The sequence below is a fragment of the Pseudopodoces humilis genome, chromosome 1 (genome assembly GCF_049639895.1).
Source record: "Pseudopodoces humilis isolate 2021_Gansu_Grassland_sample_001 chromosome 1, ASM4963989v1, whole genome shotgun sequence".
Lineage (NCBI taxonomy): Eukaryota > Metazoa > Chordata > Aves > Passeriformes > Paridae > Pseudopodoces > Pseudopodoces humilis.
The window spans coordinates 64,827,189-64,849,030 of NC_142200.1; the positions used below are offsets into that span (position 1 = coordinate 64,827,189).

At 42.2% G+C, this 21,842-nt stretch overlaps 1 protein-coding gene across 4 annotated transcripts in view; it reads left to right on the forward strand.

The window, feature by feature from the left end:
* Positions 1-1,487: 1,487 nt before the first annotated feature.
* EPB41L4B (erythrocyte membrane protein band 4.1 like 4B) overlaps positions 1,488-21,842 on the forward strand; it is a 168,589-nt gene continuing 148,234 nt past the window's right edge. For all 4 annotated transcript variants that reach the window (XM_088059788.1, XM_088059776.1, XM_088059781.1 and 1 more), the window contains exon 1: positions 1,488-1,847. In XM_088059788.1, the coding sequence (XP_087915914.1) occupies positions 1,548-1,847 (300 nt within the window). In that variant the 5' untranslated portion in view covers positions 1,488-1,547. The remainder of the gene's footprint in view (positions 1,848-21,842) is intronic.

Sequence of the window (21,842 nt, forward strand, 5' to 3'; positions counted from 1 at the left end):
TAGCAGGCAGAGATTAGCACCTTTCCACTCTGCTTCTATGAAAGCTCTTTTAAGCAGTCATAAAGTGCAGAAGGGCTGCGGGTAGATCTCTGCCAGAGATCATGCAGTTTAGTGACGGTCTTGGCTGATGAGACTCTTCAAGACCTGATCCAGGGCACTGAAGGAACATGGAAAAGGATGCAGAAGCAGCAGGCAGTTACCTAATACTATCAAGTCTCAATAAAAAAAAGACAAGCTGAGACATTTTGGCAGGCTTTCTGAATACCTAATAGGACAATGCTTGTGTAAACGGGCCTGGAAGTGCGGTTAAGAGAAATAAATTCACAGTAGAAAAAAAACCCCTAAGCCCACACTTTAGAAGCAGCAAATTATTTCAGTTCAAAGCTCTTCAGATCACATCTGACCATAGGGTGACAGAATTAGCCTCACTGATTGTTTCTGCAAGATATGATTCACGTCCAGGATTTTACACATAGCAATTCAGCAAAATCGCTCCCACCCGAGCCAGAATACACAAATATTTAACTTTTTGGCAGAGCGACCGTCAGAGTATTTGTACCTATGGATTTGCTGTGACAGATAAACAAACCCGTACTCCTTCCTCACAGCTACGGAAGCGAAAGGGAGTAAAACCCCGGGACGGTCGGGAGGGTCTGGTTTTTCCACGGGGCCAAATTCTCACAGCGGTTTCCTTAAACCACCAGACCGCGCTGATCGCAAAGGCAAGTGCGGGGGCATTCCCACGCACCGGGCAGACGTGTCTGTGCACAGGGGATGAAGGCGGCGGTGGGAGAGGCGGTTCGGTGCCCTCCTCCTCCTCCTCCTCCTCCCGGCGGGACCCGCCGCTTCGGCCACCTCCACCACAGGCGAGACCCGTCCTTCTGCTTGCGCCCAGCTCTCCATCCCCCCTTGTCTTTTTTCATTTCCAAATAACTTCTCCCGTCCCCTCTCCCGCCCGTCCGAAGGGGCGGAAGCGGCAGACGGGCGCGGGGGGGACGCGGGGCGGGGGCAGCGCGGAGAGCTCGGCGCGAAGCAGGGGCCGCCCGGCAAACCCAGCCGGGAAAGAGGCTCCACGCCCCCGCCGCTTCTCTCCCCTTCCCGGCACGGAGGCGGTGGCGAAGGGCTGCGGTGGCGAAGGGCTGCCGTGGCGCACACACCGCCCCAGCGGCCGCGGAGCCGGGGCAGTTTCTGTAGGAGCGGAGCGGCTCGGCTGGGCTCGGCTCTTCCCCGGCTGCGCTGCGCTGCGGGGCCTCCCCCGCGGGCGCCCGCCCGCCCGCCCGCCCGCCTCAGCAGCTCCCCCTGCCCGCCGCGCCGGTCGCACACCCCGGTGCGGGGCGGCGGGAGGAGCCGCGTCCCGCCCCGCCCCGCCGTGCCGCTGCCGGGCGGCGCTGCAGAGGGCGGAGCGGGCGGCGGGGCGGGGCGGGCGGCGCCCGGCGCGGGCAGGCTCCCGGCGGGCGGCGCTGCTGCGTTGCTCTGGGAGGCGCCGCGGGGCCGGGCGCGGAGCTGCGGGCTCGGGGGTGTGAGCGGCCGGGCAGGGCGCCCCCAGGATGCTGCGGTTCCTGCGCAGGACCTTTGGCCGTCGGTCGATGCAGCGATACGGGCGAGGAGCCGGGCGCGGAGCCGGGCGAGGTGGGCTCGGCGGCGAGGGGGACGAGCGGGACGGGGGGCTGCGGGGAGCGGCCGCCGCCGCCGTCGGCGCGGGAGGCTCCCCCTCCTCGCCGCTCCCCGGAGGGGTCGTGCACAGCGCCGGAGCGCCCGTCCACATCCCGGCGGCCGGCGGCAGCAAGCCGGTGCTGCAGTGCCGCGTCCTTCTCCTGGACGGGACCGAAGTCAACGTGGAGCTGCCGGTGAGTAGCGTGCGCTTACCTCCGCCGCCTGCAAAACGGCGCCTGCAGCTACCCTCTCCCCTCCTCCGCATCGTCCCCCCCTCCCTGGCGACAGGCACCTGCGAGTGCCCCCCCCCCGCCCCACAACAGGCGCCGTTCGCCGGGAAAGCCTCGCTAGTTTCGTCCTTCCTTCCGCGGGCGCCCTCGCCGCCGTCCCCGCCTGCGTGCACCTGCTGCCAGGTGCGCGGCGCGCCTCCCCGCCATGACCGCCGCCCGCCCCCGTCCTGCCGGCGGGAGCCGTCTGCGCCCTTCTTCCCTCTCCCCGGAGCCAGCGGGGAGGGGACACCCGCTGTCCTCCCCTCCTGCGCAGCCGAAAACAGCCCCTCGCAGCGCTGCCATCCGCGGCGCCTCTCTCGCCGGGAGGGGCCGTCCCCGCCGTGCGGGCGCTACCTGTGCCTTTCCCCGGCTGCTGCGGGGGGGCCGCCCGCTGAGCCCGCCCGACGGCACCGCCGGCTATGGGGCGCATCCCGGTGTGTCAGGCGGGAGAGAATGGTGCCTTTGGCCTCGCTGCCCTGCGGCTCGCAGCACCTGTGGCGCCGCGGGGAGAGCGAGGCGCGGCCGCGCTGCCCCCGCCGTGGCGGGGTCTCCGGGGGGTCGCCGCCTCCTTCTTCTCCTTAGCTCTTGTTGCCCACCGCCCCCGCTGCCGGGGCGGGCTGACGGGCCCTCCGGGATGGCCGAGGCGCTGTCCCCGTCCCGTGGCGGCCGGGTGCGGGGCCGGGGTCAGGGGTGAGCCTGAGCGGCTCCGGGGGTGCGGGGACGGTGCCGGCACTGAACTTTCTGCCCTGCCGCCGCTGTGCAGGAGGAATGAGGAAGGGATGGTGCTGGCCTGCGGGGCTGTGCGTGTGTTGTTTGTGACTGCTCGCTGAGGTTGGGCCGCGTTTGTAGGTGTTTTGGCATCCCCAAAAACCCATTGTGTGTCATTTTATCAATCCTAAAGGCAGCTGCACGGTGTGTATTGGTAGTTTGCAGTTTTGGTTCTTTTCATTCCTCACAGTTTCTAAATACTCACCACGCATCCTTCTTTGCTGACCTTTTCCCTCCCTCTTGAGGGAGGGAAACCCAGGTTTCCCATGAAATAGTACGGAAGTTTATCATGTTTGAAAAACATTTAGTCTTCTTTCCATTTCAACCCAAATAATGACCAGCCATTAAGCTTGGTCTCCAAAAACAGGTGGGAGAACTTAGTGAATGTAACAACCTGACAAATTGTGCACTGCTTTACTCTCCAGCCGTATAAAAGCAAGGTTTTTTTCATAGTACCTTTAGAAGACGCATGTTAGGTGCCTTTCATATTAGCTGTCATCTGTATATGTTTGCATCATTTCACGAAAACATGGATTTTGGCAACCCTATTGTTTCTGCTTAAAAGAAACAGAGGAGATTGAGTAAGACTCTTACAAGTGAATAGAGAAGTATGTGAACGGAGCCACCTAGAGATACTTGCCTGCAGCATTATCAGGCCTCCCTTGCCTACAGACTACATCGCACATTTCCAGATATTTGAAATGCTAATATATTTCCTCTCCTCACATCTCCTTCACAACTTGCTGCACTCCTCCTAGCATCTCAGCACATATATTTTATAAAGTAGACTTGATCATTATCAGTGTGCTAAGGGTTTACTTATAGAGGTCTATGTCAATAAGCTTAGTAAATATTTTGTTTAAGGTAATACTCTGATTTATCAAAGGTCAGATTTTGCTGTAGAGCCCGTTTAAGACAGTCTGAGGATTTGTAGGATCAGAAAGTGAGGTAATGACACTCTTAGTCCTTGAGTGCTGAAAACACATGGACCTATCTGTGTTGCTCAGTAAAGAAGCTGTGAAGCATTCTTGCTTGAACTAACCTCCAAATGAAGCTAAGACTTGCCAGTGCTGTCAGAATATGAGCTGCACATGTGGTGGTTATAGCTCAGTTGTCCAAAGACAGAGTAAGAAGTTGGCTTTTTTTTTTCATGCAAATCCCTAGACTGATGGAGGACTTTGGAGCATTTAATAGCTGTCAGTGTTTTGAGGATTAGAAACTGTTCTGTTGAATTACATATCTGTTCCTCATGTTTTTTTTTTCCCCTTTCTTTCACAGAAAGTAACACCCACACTGAGAGTTAGAAAAACTGAAAGAGGCATTGCACCATTTATAGATGTTGATCAGTAAAGTTTCCCTGAGATTTGCAGGTCTAGATTTTATGGGAATAGGGCATGAAACAGAATGTGCTTTAATATTCAGAAGCTGAGGTATGGGACCGGTTAAGTTGAATGAATTGAGTAGCATCTCTTTTAAAAAATGTGTATGGTGCTTTCTTTCATTTCAGATCAAATTTTATCTAAAGGGAGGGAGTGTGGGCTTCATCACCAATGAGCAGCTTACTCATGAAGTCAAGTACAGAGATGATTGCAGAGGATTTCACTGTGCTGCTGATTGTGTTTGCAAGCACTTATTTCAGGAGATACTGGCATCTACAAAATGTGCTCTTCATGCTGACATTCTACCCCTCTTGCCTTTCTAGTTGAAAAAGGTTCTTGATATTAGAACACAATACTCTTGCAACTACAACTTTTTAGGCTATCTCTGAGTCTTCATTTGGAAGTAATTGAGAGGTTTATTTGATTTCAAAGACTATGGGGTTTATTTGTTTGTGTGGAGGAATGCCAGAAAAGACATAACTGGAGGAAAACTAGCTATCTACACAGAAAAAAGGTTCAGGGTTTATTTTGTGGTGTTTTTTTTTAAATATACCAATAAAACTGAAAGAAACCCTGAAACTTTTGGCCAAGTTCTGCCACAGTGTTTTCTTACAGGTGGGGCTGTTGGAAAAAGAAATCCTACATCAGTAAATCGATAACTGTCTTTGTGGTTAATGTTGTAGTTTGTGTGATAGTGTCTGTATGAGAAAGTACGTGTCTTGTAATCTCTCGTCAGTTTATGGTGGTAACAGAAGCAGAGATCTACTCTGATCTCCAAGTTCTTCCTTAGCTCATTCTTCTGTAAGCTGCACAGCAGTAGTGAACTAGAGTAATCTCTCTTCTTTATCTGTGCTTCCACACCCGCTTTCTACAGGGACATTTACACTTTATTCTTTTTACTGCAGGTGCTTTGCCCTTGGACTACCCCATTTGCTAGCCTGCCCTTCTATGTGCTGTGTACTCTTTCATTTGTAGGTGTTCTCTGGCTTTCACAAACTTGTTTTGTACCCAGCTGCCCCCACACAAATGTCAACATAAGATTATTCTGAGCACTGCAGATACCCCTGGATAATGGTTTCTATACTCAGCTTCTTGCATGAAATTTCAAGGATTGCTTAATGATGCTGGCTTTTTTCTTCACTCTTAAGGCAAGAATCATGTACTTTAAAAGTATTCTTTCTAAACAGAATAATGCAGTGGATGGCTTCTTAAACCCACAAGCTCCTCAGGGCTCTGTATTGAATGTGAAATGCTATTAAGGTTGGATCTGTTATACAGGAGTGAGTGGCAGTTGACCAGTTCTGTTGCTGTGGGGTTATTTCCCATGGGAAGGGGAACATAAATGGTGTCATTACTTCTTCTTGACCTGACACCACGTGCCTGCACATCTGAAATCCAGTGATGAGAACTGACGCAAGGAGAAAAACACTTCCATTAGAAGCCATCCCCCCTCCCTCACACATAGCTGCCTGTGTATTTCTTTGTACCACTGGGAACCTGTTCAGTATCTTTTGTGTTGTACTCTGACTTACACGGGAGGCTATGAGCTGGTCAGAGTTTGCAACTTGGTTGTAGGTAGATGGAAGGCCACTTGCTCACTGTTGCCAAAACAATCTTGCCTCTGTTTTTCTGGAGGACTCGTGACTTTAATGAAAGAAAAACTGTTTGTAGGTGATGCTGTGTTCTTACAGAAAGAATGCAAGGAGAGAGCATTGACATTTAGGCTGCAGTGATGTCTGCTAGTTGATGCATAGATGGCTCTCAGATAAAGCCAAAAAGCCAAATTTTTCTTAACTTTAAGGCATGATGGTTGACATTTCTAAGAACTTAGTCTTTGATTTTTAATTAGGTGCATCTTAAAAAAGCTTTAAGGGCAGATATGAAAGATGGCTATTCAGTGGGACTGTCCAGAGTAGCAGGAATTAATGTTGCTTAATGCTGTATAAAATGGTATTTTCTGATAAATTGTGGGAGGGCAGGAGGAAAATGAACATTTGTAGAGTGTTCTTGGCTTTCTGTTGTCTTAAGTGGGATAAAAAAAGAAGCAAATGGTAAGCTCCCTCCACTACGAAAATCCTCATCATGCAAAGCAGATCTAAGATACCTTACATTTTCTGTGATGTGAATCCACAGCAGTCAACATTTTGTCTGTTATAAATACTTCTTCCTAAAAATCTTCTTGCTCTGATAAATTCCTCTGCTGCTGTGAACAACCATTACAGAGACTTGTGTGATCTATTAGAAAGTGTGCAATGTTTAAGGATTAAATTAATCAACAACTCAAATATAACTCTTCAAATCTGTAAATTATTTTCAGATGAATGGCTTTTATATTATTTCTTTGCCTTCCTTTTGGTGTATCTGTTTTAATAATTGTTTTGGCTGCCATGGAAACACTTCAGGATAGGGATGGGAATAGTAAATGTTCTTCAACTAATCTCTGATCTGCTATGCATTGTAGTCTTTTCTTATTGGGGTAACATGAACATAGCAAAAATTGCTGTCTGGCCTCTATGCTTACATCAAATATAAATGTTAAATTAACTCTTGAGCAGTCATCTCAGTTTTACTGATTAGTGTATTTGACTTGATAAAGTTAAAAAGCTCAGGAAAGAAGTCCAACTCATTTTTTCTTTCTTTTATATCACACATGAGTTCCAAACAATGTTTCATAAGTATTAACTCTAGAGAAATGCACTAATATGCATGTAGACACTTGGATTCAGGTCATGCTCTGGAGTTTCCTAACTAAGGAGTAACATACTGCTCCAACAGATGTGTTCCATCACATGGGTGATGGGATTTTCAATAAAGTCATTAAAGCTTTTATCACTTATGAAATTGGTAATATGCTGTCTTTATGCAGAAATTACCTTTCAACAGCATAAAATTAGAGTGCTTGCTGGAAAACGTTAAAAGCATGTTTGCAACATTGGAAAGGGAAAGGCCTCGCATTCATGAGCTCCTGCGAGCACCAGCACCAGTTAATTCCTTCATAAACTGATCAGGCTCTGTTGGTAGAAGAGGTTGGATAATTTTGCTTCTTCAGTTCACGTTGCAATGCCTTTTGAGTACCTTACAGCTCTGATTAAGCAGCTGTAGCTAGAACTCAATGTGTTGTCTGGTGGTAATAACCTTTAATTATGTTATCCCTGTTCCATATGCCTCGATGCATTGCTGCAGCATGTGCTGAAGGTGTGTGAGAGGCATTCATAGTACAATCACATACAGAATCAGGAACATGCACAGCCCCAGAGAGAGAAATGAGATGGGGTGTGCATACGTGACTGCAGCCATGCTTCAGAAATGCATAATGTTAGGCTTTTGAGAGGGAAGTGGGAATTTTTGGCCCTTGATGTGCTTGCCAAACATCCCCAATAAATCTACAGCAGGTAAAAGAAACACAGTAGGAAAAGGAATACATAGTAGAAAAAGGAGACAAAAAGTAGTGCTTTGTTTTGGCATATGTAAGAGAAATTCTGTTTGTGAGTTCCATTAGTTATTAATGAAAACCAATACAATTTTTCAGTGTAATACAGATAGACAGGATGGCAGGAGTGCTGCTGCAAAGAGTTGACAACCAGGGTTGGGGAGAAAGCCAGTGATGAGAGCAATATAATGCAGAAGTAAGAGCACCTGGTACTAATTTTCTGGTGGAGAGATGGGGAGAAGATAAGGTTGTTGTATATATTCTTTCAGAAGCCTTTTTTGCAGTCAACTGGAAGACAGCTATGCTTAGGAGAGTAACCATGTGAAATGTCACTGTGGCTCACGTTTATTAGCACAAAAATGCGTTTCATAGCAGGTATTTGCACTGAGCTTACCTATCCGATAGCAAACCTTGGAGAAACTTTGAAATCCACCATGGATTTGAGGGGAGAGGGTCTATAAGAAGGAAAGTTACAGAACAGTTTGATGATACAGGAACATTTTTGTCAACAGTGTACATCTAATATGTTTTGGGGTTTTGTTCCAGTGGTTCTGTTCTAGCCTATATTGCTCGGTGGCGAGCCTGTATCTTCAGGCTCATAGTAGGAGTCCTGAAGAGGAAAAAGATCATCTGGCCATGTAAAAAGTTCCTGTGAGGCAAGAAATATAGGAGCAAAGAGACTTTGGAAGTTCAGTACATGTGTAAGAGCAAGCAGAGGACTAGTTTTGTTTGGATTGCAGAAGATGGTATGGGAAGAAAAAAGCTGAAGAGACTATATATGTAACTGTCTAACTATGTATAAAGTAAGGGATGTATTGTTCATCTGTTTCTTTTCTGAAACAGAAATGGGATAGCTATCTCCACTCCTGCTTCTCTGCACATGCTTTGTCTTCATGAACTTCCTTCTGCTCCTATTTGTAGTGCCTCTGTAAATACCTGTTTTATGTAACTTTCTCTGAGAGGCTGGCCTTGTTTAGTGCCTCACCTTCTTCAAGCATAAGTCCATTTTGCAATTCAGGGCTTTTGTTGTTTAATTCCCAACCATTTCAACAATCCCTTTTCATTTGCAGTCTCCTCCTTGAGCAATTATCTGTACTTTCTCTGTGTGGATATCATCTGTGCTAGTATTACTAGCATGATACCTAATGAATTTTCTCTTTAATAAGAGCAGATTTCCTTTATTTTTGTGGGTTTTTCTTTACTTTACTCTGTTTTCTCGGTCTGTAAAAGTGGTTTTGTTTTCCTCCCAGGAGCAGCTAGCTACGCAAGCTGTGAGGAATCTCTCATGGGAGGCATTTTAAAGAGCATTAGAGGTCGGCTTCCTTCTGTTTTGGGGCTTGAGCATAATTCTCTGTCCTATTCCCTCTTACTAGTTTAGAAAATTTCTGTGGCTTTCTGCAGCTGTTAGAAAGTTGAAATGCTCCTCAGTTTCCCTGCTGTGGCCATGAGTCTGTGGCTGGCTCGGCAGCTCATTCAGCCAGCTTGACTCGCCTAAGTGCCCTGACTGCCAGGGCACAAATGGTGCAGGCTGAGGACAGCTTGTTGTGAACATCTGTAGAACTGACATTAGGGAAACACTGGGAGCTATTGGTGAAATAATTAATTCAAAGGTTAAACCTTCATAGTTTAAAAATGTATGGTTTCACACGGGACAACAAAATGGACCTGAAACTCAAATGATTTGTACAGGAAGTAGAGAGAAGAAGGGAGAACATACACATCATTGAGTTTGTAGGCTCTTTGCAAAGTAAATAGAAGGATAAGTACAAACAATACCTTTTTTTGCTAGAAGGATGAACTCAACAGCTGCTAACAGTATGTACAGTGTTTCTGGGTTAGTATTTTAAGTACTTGAGAAACAAGGGGTTTTTAGTACTTGTTTTCCAATGTAGGCTATAGTAAATGTTCTTTTATTTTTTTCTGCATTAGAAATCAAAGGGTTGGAGGGTAATGAAGTGTTTAGAGTGACCATCTGCTCTTCATTTGACTTACTATTTCCATTTATTTCTATGCATCAATTTAAATGTGTCCTGGTCCATTAGCTATATTGTGATGAGATTATTTTGAAATATTTGTTGAAATTAGATTCTGGCTATGAAGCATGAAAAATATTAAGAGTTAATTTATGTTGGCTGTTTGGTTTTGATCTTTACAGATTCAGATTGTTTCCCATCCTTGTTGTTATGGAACCACAGATAGTTTATCCAAACAAATACCAAATGTTGTAATTTTTTTTTCCTCTTCCGTTCCTTTCTTTAAGCATATTGCACTTATTCTGTATTTCATTATCTTAATACATTTGATACAGTTTGTATGATGAGACTGGAAATCCTAACAGAAGAGCCAGTTTAATTAATGTTTGTGAAATATTACAAATAACTCTACACAGATACATGGAGAATGTTGGTACTTTCTTTTGAAGAGCTTCACTTTATATGAAGATAGTGGAATCAAATATAGAGTTAGAAAAGCAGTGCTACCATTTATGGATTGTGACCTGTAATTAAATTATTCTAGATTGTCAGATAACTTTGAAGGATAACTTATATGAGGATTAATTCTTTTGTGACTGTTTGAAAATAATGATTTTCTCAGTTTTTTGTAGCATTAGTAATTGATTGTATGCATTATTTTCATTGGTATATTATGTGTATGTAAGTATCTAAAATAAATGTAGACTTGAGAGGATTTTTGTAATTTAGCAGTCTTGACTGGGAAAACACCTGTTTTTTGTCCTCAACTGAGACTAAACAAGGATACTGCTTCTCATTCTTAAATTTGAAGTTTCCTATTGCATGCATTTCACTATGTGAGGTCTTTGAGGTCTTGTAGGTTATTGGATGATAAACAACGTCGGTTTTCTTTATTAAGCTTTACAATTATCCCAGGCTCTGAACAAATTCTCACTTTAATTTTGATAAATAATGTTAACAGGCTAGCTGCATCACATCTCTCTTGTTAGTATGAGGTCCAGACGTTACCTGCTTTAACCATGCAAATAAATGTTTTCCAAATTTCCTGAGAAAAGAAGCAGTCCTATGAAAGTTTTTCCTTCTTCTCACTTGTTTCCATTGAGAATTGGTCAAGGCTGCTTTCTGTCATTTAAACAGATCTCTTTAATACCTTGTTAGTGGTTCCTGTATTTATGATAACGGTATGATTTTAAATTAAGAGCTTACATTTATGTAAAAGACCAAACTCAAGAACTTCCATTTTCGTAAGCAGGTCTGAGCACACCAGTGTTCAGTGCAATCATTGTATTGCAATAAAGATCACTATTCAGTAGAGATGCTGATCCTCAGTGTGGAGATTTTATATTCAAGCTACTTACTGAGTAGAAATTCTTCCTGAATAATGAACCTTCCATGAGTGCTTTGCTTTGAGAGATGATGAATGATGAGTCTGTTATCTCTTTGAATTAAGCAAATAAGTGAAGAGCAGTGGTATTCTTCAAAGTAGGTCGTATCGCAAGAAAGGGCAGCACCCTGCAAGTGTAAAGTCCAGTGGGCAGCATCCACTTTTCTCTCATTTTTTGGGCTTTGGATGTCGATGTAAAGAGATGTGAATTCAGACGTCCTGCCTTAGCTCTGCGGAGGAACGAGCTGGTTTAACAGCGTAACAATATAACTTTGTTGTGCAAAAGACTTAATTTCTTTTCCTCCCTCTTCCTGCTGTTTCACGTTGCTGGGTTTGATTCAGTTTCTTTCCCTGCTGTTCTGCAATGAAGAGAGGGTGGCAGGAAATGTTGTTCTTTGTGGCTGGCATCCACTTTCCCTGAGGAGGAGCATTTCCAGCCCCGCTCCCACTGTCTCAAGTCGGCCCACGAGTCTCGTCTGCCAAGGCCGAGCTGGGAGCTGGGGCTGGGAGCAGCCAGCTGCAGGGAGGCTCCATGGGTGCCCAGCATCGCCCTGGCACTATTAGTTCTGCTCACTGGAGTTTTGTTCTTGACTTCCAGTTAATTAGAAGATGTTAATTTTTATGGGTTTTCTTTTTAATGGGGGGAACTTGCTTACTAAGACAGCAGAGACCACTGATGCCTTTTACAGAGGCCAGTGAAGCCATTAAATGTTGACTGTAGCACTTTTCCCTTTCTCCTTTAAGGTGATTGCTTAAGCTGTTATCAGCCTGTGTGTGTGCTCTGTCTCCCTTCATTCCCTTCTTCTCTTACAATGATATTTCACATTTGGTTTTTCTCTGTTCAGTGAACTGTTTCAAAACTTAAAAAATCAAACTCCTTGTTTTTAGGTGTGAAAATCAGTGAGCCTTTGGGGCATGAAAACTCAAACTTGCAAACAGTAGGCACTTGGAGAGGAATTTTTCTTTTAATTAAAGGGGTTTAGTTCATGAAAGGTGTATAATATGTTTTGGGAGGTCAATATGAGGAAATAATCTCAACAACAAATATTTTATACAGTATTCTTAAACTTAGAATGGAAAACAAGATGATGTTATTTACCCATTGCCTTCCTGTTTTCCCTTGAATTCTCTGAGCCATCCCCTCTTTCTTGATATTACTTACAATTTTCTTTTTTCCTGTGTAGCATGTTGATGCATTATATGCATTAAAATTTATCCTGTAGTAAAGCTTTAATGGTGCATCATTTCTGGCTTTAGAAAATAAAGATGTTTACTTTAAAGATGGAAAAAATGAGGAAGGAGTTGGAGCATTTGTCTGTATATTAGCAAAAAAATGGGCCTAAGTTGATGACTGCATTTCTCAGGAGGGAGTGGGAATAGAAAAATTCAGTGCTGTGAAACAAAAACAAGTGGGTTTTGTTTGCTGCTATTGAAATTTGCCAGCATATATTCTTATTTTACACTTCATGTGCTTAGATTTTGATGTGTTTTCACATTAAACACCCAGCATATTTTGGCCTGTGATTTGATCATAAAATGTATTTTGCAAAATAAAGTTCATCTGTTTCAGGAAATGTTTTGATTTAACAACATTGTTATGGTCAGAAAAGCAGACCATGATTTCATCCCCCTACATGTTAGTGTATTAGCTACTGATAGAATGGTTTCTTCTTGAAGAGTTTCATCTCACTTTGACAGAGCAAAACAGATCATCTGGTAGCATTTCCAGTATGAATAGAATCTTGAAAAATTGTCAAACAAAGCAGAAAGATATGCTCTTTCGTAAATAGAAAATACTGTTCATCCAAATTCTGTTTCGGAAAGCAGATTTTTCCCTGTAAAAGCTGCCAGTTTCTCAGCATTTGTGTAATGCCAGGAGGGGAGAACTTTCCCAGCTGTGTGCTGGAAGCTTCCTAGGAAGAGAAAAGAGTCTGAAGAACCTCTGTGTGACACCTCTGTGTGAGCTTGCTGTGACTTTCAGGAGCTGCTGTGAGTGGGAAAGCTGCAGTGCAAGTTCTGGCTCAAAATTTTGTTTCTTTTGCATTCAGGAAGGCATCTTACTGTTTACTGAAATCAAAAGTTACTACTTAATTCAAGGCAGATAGAGTTTTTTACATAAATACCAAAATCTTCAGTAAGGTGTTTGGAAAAGTTGTTTCTTGCAAGCTACAGGGAAAACTGGTTAGGTTGTGAGAGAGAGATAGGGAAACATTTAAGAATATGAATTCCTCTTTATTGCATGTGCACTAACCTCCTTAACAAGATAAGGCTGTCAAGACTGGGACAGCATGAAATGACTTGTGGAAGCCAGCAAATATAGATCCTGTGAAAAGCTTCAGGCCTGATGAACTCTCCTTACAGACAGCAGCTCACTGGGTAGCACTGCCTGCTTTCCTTGCACAAGTTTTGGATTAGACTTCAAGACCCTGTATATGGGAAGGAAGCTTTTCTCCCAGCTTTCCTTTTGAGTCTTAGAAAACTATGTTGTTTTTTTTTGTACTGGTTTCTTAAATGGTGCAGTCATCTGTCTGCATTGCAGAGCTGATACAGGTGAGGTGGAGGACGAAGTTCTTTTGTTTCTCTTGTCTTGTGCAAGGTGTGAAAGTGCTCACTGGAAACAGCAGACTGACCCTGTGTGATCCAACTCCAGTTTGTGGTGCTGAAAAAATGTTTCTGGAAGCAAAAGATAAATTCAGTGAGGTTCTGGAGGGACAAAATGTGATCACTTCCTCTGCTTCTGAGACTGTTGTCTGCTTTGCTTGGAAAGTATCTTCTGTGAAATGCCAAAATCTCTACCTCTGCACAGATGGTAGCAGAAGCTCCCTGAGAGGCGGACCAGGGTGTGGGAGGCTGGGTGTAGGGCTGATGTTCTAGGAGGTTTAGGAGGGACCTTACTGCTCCACAGCTGCCTGAAAGGAGGGTGTAGACAGGTGGGGGCCAGTCTCTTCTTCCAGAAGAGATACTTCTATCCTGAACAAGTGATAAGACAAGAGGAAATGGCCTCAAGTTGTACCAGGAGATGTTTAGATTTGATGTTGGGAAAAATTTCTTCACTGAACAGGTTGTCAGGCATTCTAATGGGCTGCCTGGGAAAGTGGTGGAATCACCATCCCAGGAAGTGTTCAAAAAATGTGATGTGTTGTGATGCTTAGATACATGCTCTAGTGGTGGACCTGGCAGTGTTAGGGTAGTGTTTTGACTTGATCCCAGAGAACTTTTCCAACCTTAATGACTCTGTGGTTCTACCACGAAAATGTATCAGTGCCTTTTTGTATCTCAAAAGCCATTGTGAGGCTTCTGGTTCCTGGTTAGGATGATGTTAAATGGAAGTCAAGTGACTATTCTCCTAGACATCATTTCTTCTGTCAGTCTTTATATTGAGGAGAGTCATATGAGTGGCTTGTAAATGGGATCTGAACTGTAGCTTTGTTTCAGGTCAGGAAGGGTCATTGTGAACACTTAATCTGTTTCCCTTTCTTGATCAGTCTCTAGAATTTCTTCCAAGAATATGCTTTAAGCCTGTCACTTTTTTACCATCAGTGCTTTCCTTGGATCTCATTAGTTTATCTGTCTTTAAGAGTCTTTAATGAGAAGCAGTTACTTATTCATGTTGCATGTGGACTTGTGAGTATAATAATTGGTCTTTTATTGTACCTTATATTTTTATGGTCTCTGTTATCCCCTGTCTTGGTACTTGAGCAGGCAAGCAGCAAAAAGTCATGGGAAAAATGGGAAAAAAAGTTATGGGAAAAAATATTCTCCATATGCAGGTATATGAAATTCATACACATGCCACCTCTTAGTCTTTTCTATGTCTAAGTAGATAAAAACTAAATTTATTTACAGATGCTTTTTAGGCTCAGAAATATTGTGTATAGCTTTTTTTCTGACTTCGTGAATAATGTGTAGGTATTTGAGCTGGGAACAGCAGTGTTGTGTTACAGTGGTTTGCTGAATGTAATATGAAATGGCATTGCTTCTTACCTAATGTTCCCTTGTTTGTTTTCTTGGCTGTAATGTTACACTGAGAGGTCACAGTCCATTGTTTTTCTGTTGTTATACCAAGGTTTGTGCAGTGCTGCTGAAAGTCAGGGCGCTGTCTTTGACCTAGTAAGTGCAAGTGAAACTCACGTTCCTCTCTGTGTGACCTGTGATTTCCCTGAATTCAGCTACAGTGTGTTATGCGGTTCTGCATCCCCAGGATTTGCAAATCAGTATGTACAACCAGCAAGACCCATCATCTCCTGCTACTGTGCCAGTTTTGTTCAGCAGGAGTAATTTTATTAGTTCCCTCCCAGGGAAAACTGGTGACTGTGAGCAGAACACTTTAGGGTTGCACTGACAGTGCTTCTTGCTGGCTGCTTTCCTTCTTTCCCTTCGTGATTAATTTTTTTAAAAAAATCTGCCTCTTGTGAGCTACACACATCTATTTTAGGAATGCTTATGCTTGCTTCTGTCAGACTCATCAGCTGTTTTTTGAGAGTATGGGTGTTTCGTGGTCAGTTTAATTTGAAACAGTTCTTGGCTTCTCATCCCACCATGGTGCTGTTGACAGACACCTGTCCTTTCAGCTGTTTGTGGGGCTGTGCTGAAAGGCAGGTCAGGGATCAGACCCAGGGATGTTTCAAAAAACAAAAAGAAACCCCAAAAAAACAACAAACAAAAACAAAACAGGCATTTGCAGCATTGAATGTCAGAAATTTGTTTAAAGTATGGGATTAGTAAAGGCCCAAGCAGTAAACAGGGGGCACAGGAGCTCCTTAAAGTGAAAGTTCTGCAACAGCCCATTGAACAGTTGTTCAGTTGGGCCATGAGGCTCCAAGTAATCACTTTAGGAATGGATTGATTCATGTACTTGGTGCTATCATAGCTTGGCCATGTGAGTGCTTCTGGTCTGCCCCACCAAAGAAAGACAGGTTAGAGTGAAGTGGAGAAGAAATAAGTGCTTGGTTGATGCAGTCCTGTTGTTCAGGGACAGAAATTGTGGCCAGTAGTTCAAACTAGATCTGCAAGAACTCATCTGCTCCAAAGCCAGAGATCTTGCAGAAATTTATCTAAGGTTTCTTATTGCTGTAATGAAATAACAGTGTAGTTCTGTGGAGGAAGAAATTAGACTTGTTTTATGAGACAATTTTCTTGAGATCATGATGAGTGGTATAATTTATGATGCTGTTATCTAATCCATTGCTGACTGGACCCAGCTGTCTCTAGTTTTTATTTTCAGAATCTAAAAGGGAGCTAGAGTTGATAAGAATAACAAAGCTGATACTGAATTTAGAAAGACACTAGGAATTTTAGAGAAAGTCATCTTTGTCTAGGCTTCACCAGTGGAGCTTCAAATGCGACCAGGACTGAAAAGTTGGTCCTAGGGTCGTTACTTGATCTGGATATCCTGTGATGGAGTGCATCCCTTATCTCTTGAAGGCTGGCTGCAGGTGAGGTGGAAGGAAACTATGCTGTTCAGGGAAGATGACTGCTGCATTGAGCAGAGCCTGGATTCCTAATCTATCAGGGATCCCTAAAATTCAAGTGGTCTGAGTTTAATTGTAGATCTCTGTTTACAGATATTCCAGAAATGGGTCTTGCTACTACAAATTCAGTAATTCTTAATTGTGAATAAATGTCAGTTAAATTTTATCTTTCAGTTTCTAATACCTCAATTATTTTTAGTTTAGTCTCTCACTTGGAAAGTAGAGTATGGATGAATTTGACTTCATGTTATATTTTCCAAATTAACCTTTTAAGGTTTACTATTAAATTACTGCATTTATGGAAGGAAGCTTTGTTTAAGAGCATGATCTAAATCAGTGCTTTTTAAGAAACAGGTGGAAGATTATTTATCTTTAAAGAACAAATGGATGGCTCTGAGTCATGCTGAAGTGTTCCAGTGGAAAATGTGCTTTTGCTTCCAAGTACACAAGTTACATTAGAATGACAGGTTTCTACTAGAATGACAACTATTTTAAACATTTGAATAAACTTTTTTTTTCTTTTTTTCTTTTTTTTTTTTTGAGGAGAAAACCACAGAAAAAAAATTTTGCTTCAGGTTTTTCTTTCTTATGACTAAGTAGTTGTGTTTGTTTGATGGCTTGTGGGATAAATTCTGTTTTCAAAATGCTAAAGAAAACAGAGTTCCCAGGCCATCTGGTGCTTCTTTGTGTACATGCATGCCTGCATCCATTTACGGTCAGGACTGTTGTGGTGCAGCTTTGGGGTGAGGGAGTTCAACCTGAATCTGGGAAATTTAAAGGCTGATGCTGACCAGAGTTTGGAGGTGTTTGTTTTAGTGTTCATGGGTGAAGGTTTCCAATTTAATATTGGATGAAAAAAAATATTATTTATTTATTTTAAGGTGCAGGCATTTGCTACTTCTTGTGATACTCCCAAAGCATCTTTGGAGGTGTTATACTGTCTGGGTAGTAAGGTGACAATGTCTGTTATCCCCATCTGGACAGGAGACTTGAGGCTCTGATAAACTGCTGCAGAAAAGATTACTGGAGATTGCCTAAGATGTTATTGCCTTTAGCCGTCTCACTCTGTGACTAAACTGACAGAAGGGTCTGCTGAATAACCAGATATGAGTTTAAGCCATGAGAGACACTGAGCTGCAGTGACTGAGATAAAGGTGTGGTGTTGCACAGGAAGTGGTGACCTCGAGCAGAGTCGTGGGAGTATGTGGGTTTGGTAGAGTGTATTCAACAGCTTCAGTAAGGTTGCCCTGTCGTGCTTCTTGGTATGGTTCTGGATTGCTCTTTCTGCACCCACATATTCGTCTGTACAGATTTTTGTCTGGAAAGCCCCTGCAAACTATTGCCATTGCATTTTGGGAGTAAATGTTTGAGTTCTATACTGGCCAAAAGAGGATCTGAAACACTGCTGGAGGGAGAAATTAGAATGTTAAAGTCTAGATACTTAAGACATATTCTGTAGATGCAAAGCTCCTTGACTGTGTGAGACTGAGGAAACAAGTTTAGTTATAATGCCTCTTTATCTGGACTTTGTTCTAAAAGCAGAATTTCACCTTACACAAATACTGGGAGCTGACTAAAGGTATTGCAGTGTTACAGTACAAAGTTCTTTCTGCTTTGACATTCTTTATTGAATTGAGGTGACTGTCTTGTGATAACCTTGTAGGGTAGAAGATATGAGCTTTACTTGTGGAAGACCCAATAACCCTAAATTAAAAGCACGTCTTGTTGCATGAAGCTGGCAGTGTAGAATTTGGTTAAGAACAGTGATAAAGCATAGGCAAAGCTGATAATTTGCTAAAATACAAATCTGTCTGTGCTACAGCTAATCTAGACAGATTATAGGTATTATAATTATTTATTAGTGACTTGTTACAGACTTGATATGACAGAAAAACTTTGTCATGAACTTTTCTAATTGCTGGATAAAATTTGTTTTGAACTAATCCCAGCCCAATTAACAGGGTGGAAGAGGGAGGTTGGGGAGGCAGTTTCAAATTTATGAAGTTAAGACCTCTGATTTCTTTGATACTTTTGTTAAATATGTCTGCTAATTCTGGGAGATTCTGCGGAGAGGGAGAGAACCATTTTGCTTGGTAAAAATGCATCAGAATAGAACTTGAGACTTTGAACATCTTACCTGTTAGACTTATTTTCTTATTAAGTTTATGACTTGTCTAAACACACAAATTACTAGTTCACTGTGAGTGTAAAGCAAATCAAAACCAGCTAAGTTTAAATGGGATGCTCTTACATAATCTAATGGTTGTGCATAATCTAAAATGCTCTAAAACACTTTCTCTACAGATTTGCCAGTCACAATGCAATAGGTATGTTCTTGTGAATTGGAAGACTTCTGTTCAATTGTTCTCGCTCTTAAGCACTAGATTCATGGTTTTCTTAGTGTTGTCTCTAGTTAACTTTTTTCCTCACGTGTTCCTGGTCAGTACTTCAAAGATTTGGATGTTCTACTCTTTTGATACATAGATAACTAAGAATCTGCCTGGTGATCACTGCAGCTTTCTCTGAACTTCATGCTGCTGATACTGAGGACATTTATTTTACCATGGTAATCCTTTCCCATCTGATTAAACTGCCTTGGCCAACGAATCAAAGATTGTTACTTGAATGCAGCTGGTGCTTTAGCTGAGTTTTTTTGTTGCTATGCCTTTAACTGAAATAACCTGTCTCCCCCAATGTCTGTCCTTCTCAGGCCATTTCTGTTCACTTTGTTTTGTTCTCTGAATCTGAAATACCCAGTTCTGATGTGCCAGGCTCATAGCATATTGTTTTCTAGCCTGGTAGACAGCATGTGTACTTCCATAAGGGATGTGGGTCATGAGTTAGTCAAGAGGTAATTATCTTCTCACATCTGCTGGAGCCTGCTCTTTCCTCTTGATGTTTTGTCTTGAACTTCATCTTTTCTTAGAAATGTTTCAAGGCTAGAACTTGTTTCTTACGATCTGAAGTGTGGTTTTGGTATTTGATGAGAGTGTGTTGAAGTCTTCACTGCTTGTGTCCTAACTTCATCTAGATTTTGAGGAGTCTGTCTCCTTCAAAAAGTAAACCAGTGTTAGAAATCTCATTTTTTTGGAAGGCATACCTGCTGGCTATCATCCGTAAAAGTGTCTCTTTAAAAGAGACGCGTAAAAGTGGCAGGAGAGTGATGCTGCCAGCCTCAGACTGCTAATGTAATTTTAGACAATAAGCGAAGCAGGACTACTGTATTTGTTTTGATTAAGTGAGGAGTAATGTTGTAAACAGGCTTTTATGGAGACTTTACAAAGGAAGTATTCCTCAGACAGTCAAGTTGTAGAGACCTTTATGATGCTCTGGAGTTTGCTATTTCAGTGGGCAGAATTTCTTTAACCTGTGGGAAAAGATTTGACAAGTTGTTCTGCTTAGGCCTTCTAGTGAATAAGACCATGTCTTCTAGCTCAGTGAAAAAAATAAGTCAAAAGATGGGTTAAACTGTTTTTTATAACCTTAGTGATATTTGGATTTAGTTAAGTGGAATGTTAAGCATTAACACATGAAAAGATTATTGGCAAAATACAGGAGTTAGAAACTGAAGAGCTTATAGCAATACATTCAAAGTGCATTTTTCTAAAAAAACTATGAACTCTTATATTTTTGTGTTAAAGGAGAAATTGCATTAACTATTGCAAACCTGTGTAATTTATCATAATTTGTTTGTAACAGGAAGAAAGAATGCAACAAACCGTGCAACTCAGCATAATTCTTGTTTTTGATGTGCTGAATTTGCATGCTCACATAACAGTTTTGACAAAAATAATGTGTCTTCAGTTTGCTGCACATTTTTAAAGGAAAAAAAAATCAATCTGAGATTGTCAGGTACAGGGTTTTCCCCACCTTTAATAATTTGAAAGTATTTGTTAACTTGCACAGAAATAGGTGCAAATATGAGATCATGGGAGTTGAGAAAGGGCTGGGTTTTTTTTAAATACATGAGCACTTGGTATAGTTGAATAAAATCTACTGCATTCCTCAGTGATCTTATGCTCATAGATCGCAGTTAACTTGGTGGTTTTGCTCTACTAATGCTAAAGTACACCTGGTTGTTCAAGAAAAATTTGTTATGTATGCTTTGTGGCTCTAATGATCTTTGTTTTGAGTAACTGTGACTCATCTGGGGATGGGCTGAGGTGACAAACCAAACTCATGGCACTTAACAATTTTGGGTTTTGCATCCTGAAGCTATTGTGCCCTTCACATGTATTTTTGATGATTGTTGCCTGAGTTCCCATCTTAATTGTGTGTTGGTTCACTCTACACTTGCTTTGGGCAAAGGAAACTCAAAGTACAGCTCTAGAACCCAAAGGTATAGCAAGTGATAGAAACTTATAAATCAATACATAAATAAACTGGCAACAGTACTTCCCGTAGTGTTGGGAAAACTGCCATCTTGATGTAAAAGCAAACCTGAACTTGGGAAAATAAATAATGAGTTTATCAAGAAAATGAAAAAATACCTGTTACCTTAGTTCTTCCAGTTTTGAGGATGTACTTGTTTGAGAAGTGGAGGAATAAGTGAGAGGTTTTTGGGTAAAGTCAGAATTGTATTCCTGAAGAAAATGATTCTTTGATAGAATAGAGTAAAAGTTGTCCGTTGTCATTAGGATAATTGTCTTCTATGGTCAAGTATTAGTCAAATGATTTCTGGTTATTACAGAGTTTCTGTTGTAGAGAGCCAGAGGATCTTTTCTTTGTATAAATTAGGTTGAACTGTCGTGTTTGCATTTCCTAGTGTTGGATTTTTTTTTCCTTAAAATTTTTATGCTGACATAGTTGTTTTTTTTAAATCAGGGTTAACATAAAGTTTCTGGAAACTAATGAGACTAAAGCCTATGCTGCGGAAGGTGTGGTGTAAAGGTTGAGAACCTTGTGTTAATTTAAAATGTCACATGAATAAAAGAGCAATGGAATTGAGAGGAAGGGCAAAGGCAGTAAGAATGTGACTTTGTTGCTGGCTGCATCATGTGCACACCTTGAGCTGCTTTAGATCACAAGCTCTCTCTGTTGATAGTCATTACCTCTACATGTTTTCCAGTGTCACAGAATGGAATAGGACTCTTGCTTCCTGACTAAACACTGTAACATATTCCAGTCCTAAGTCTTCTTGCTTCCTCCCTCCTGTGCTCAATGTTATTTATAGTAATAAATTGTTTAAAAGTCCTTTGTGTAATTCAAAGGTCTAGCAAAGATAAAGTACAGATTATGGTGTTATTTTGCTGAGAAACTGAGATGACTGTCCCATCTTTCTTCTGAAATTAAGAATTCTGGCAGCCCGAAATAAGCAAGAAGTACTCAGTAGGGTGCAGTATCTGAAAAAGATAATTACTTAAAAAATACTGTTCTCCTGGAGTAATTCGGAAAAGTAGAGGAGCTTATCCAGCAAACACCAATCACTAAATGCTGTTATTTATGTTGTCCATTTAGCATGAGTGCCAATTTTCAGATAAAGGAAGTTAATGGGAACAGATTCAGGTCAACAGAG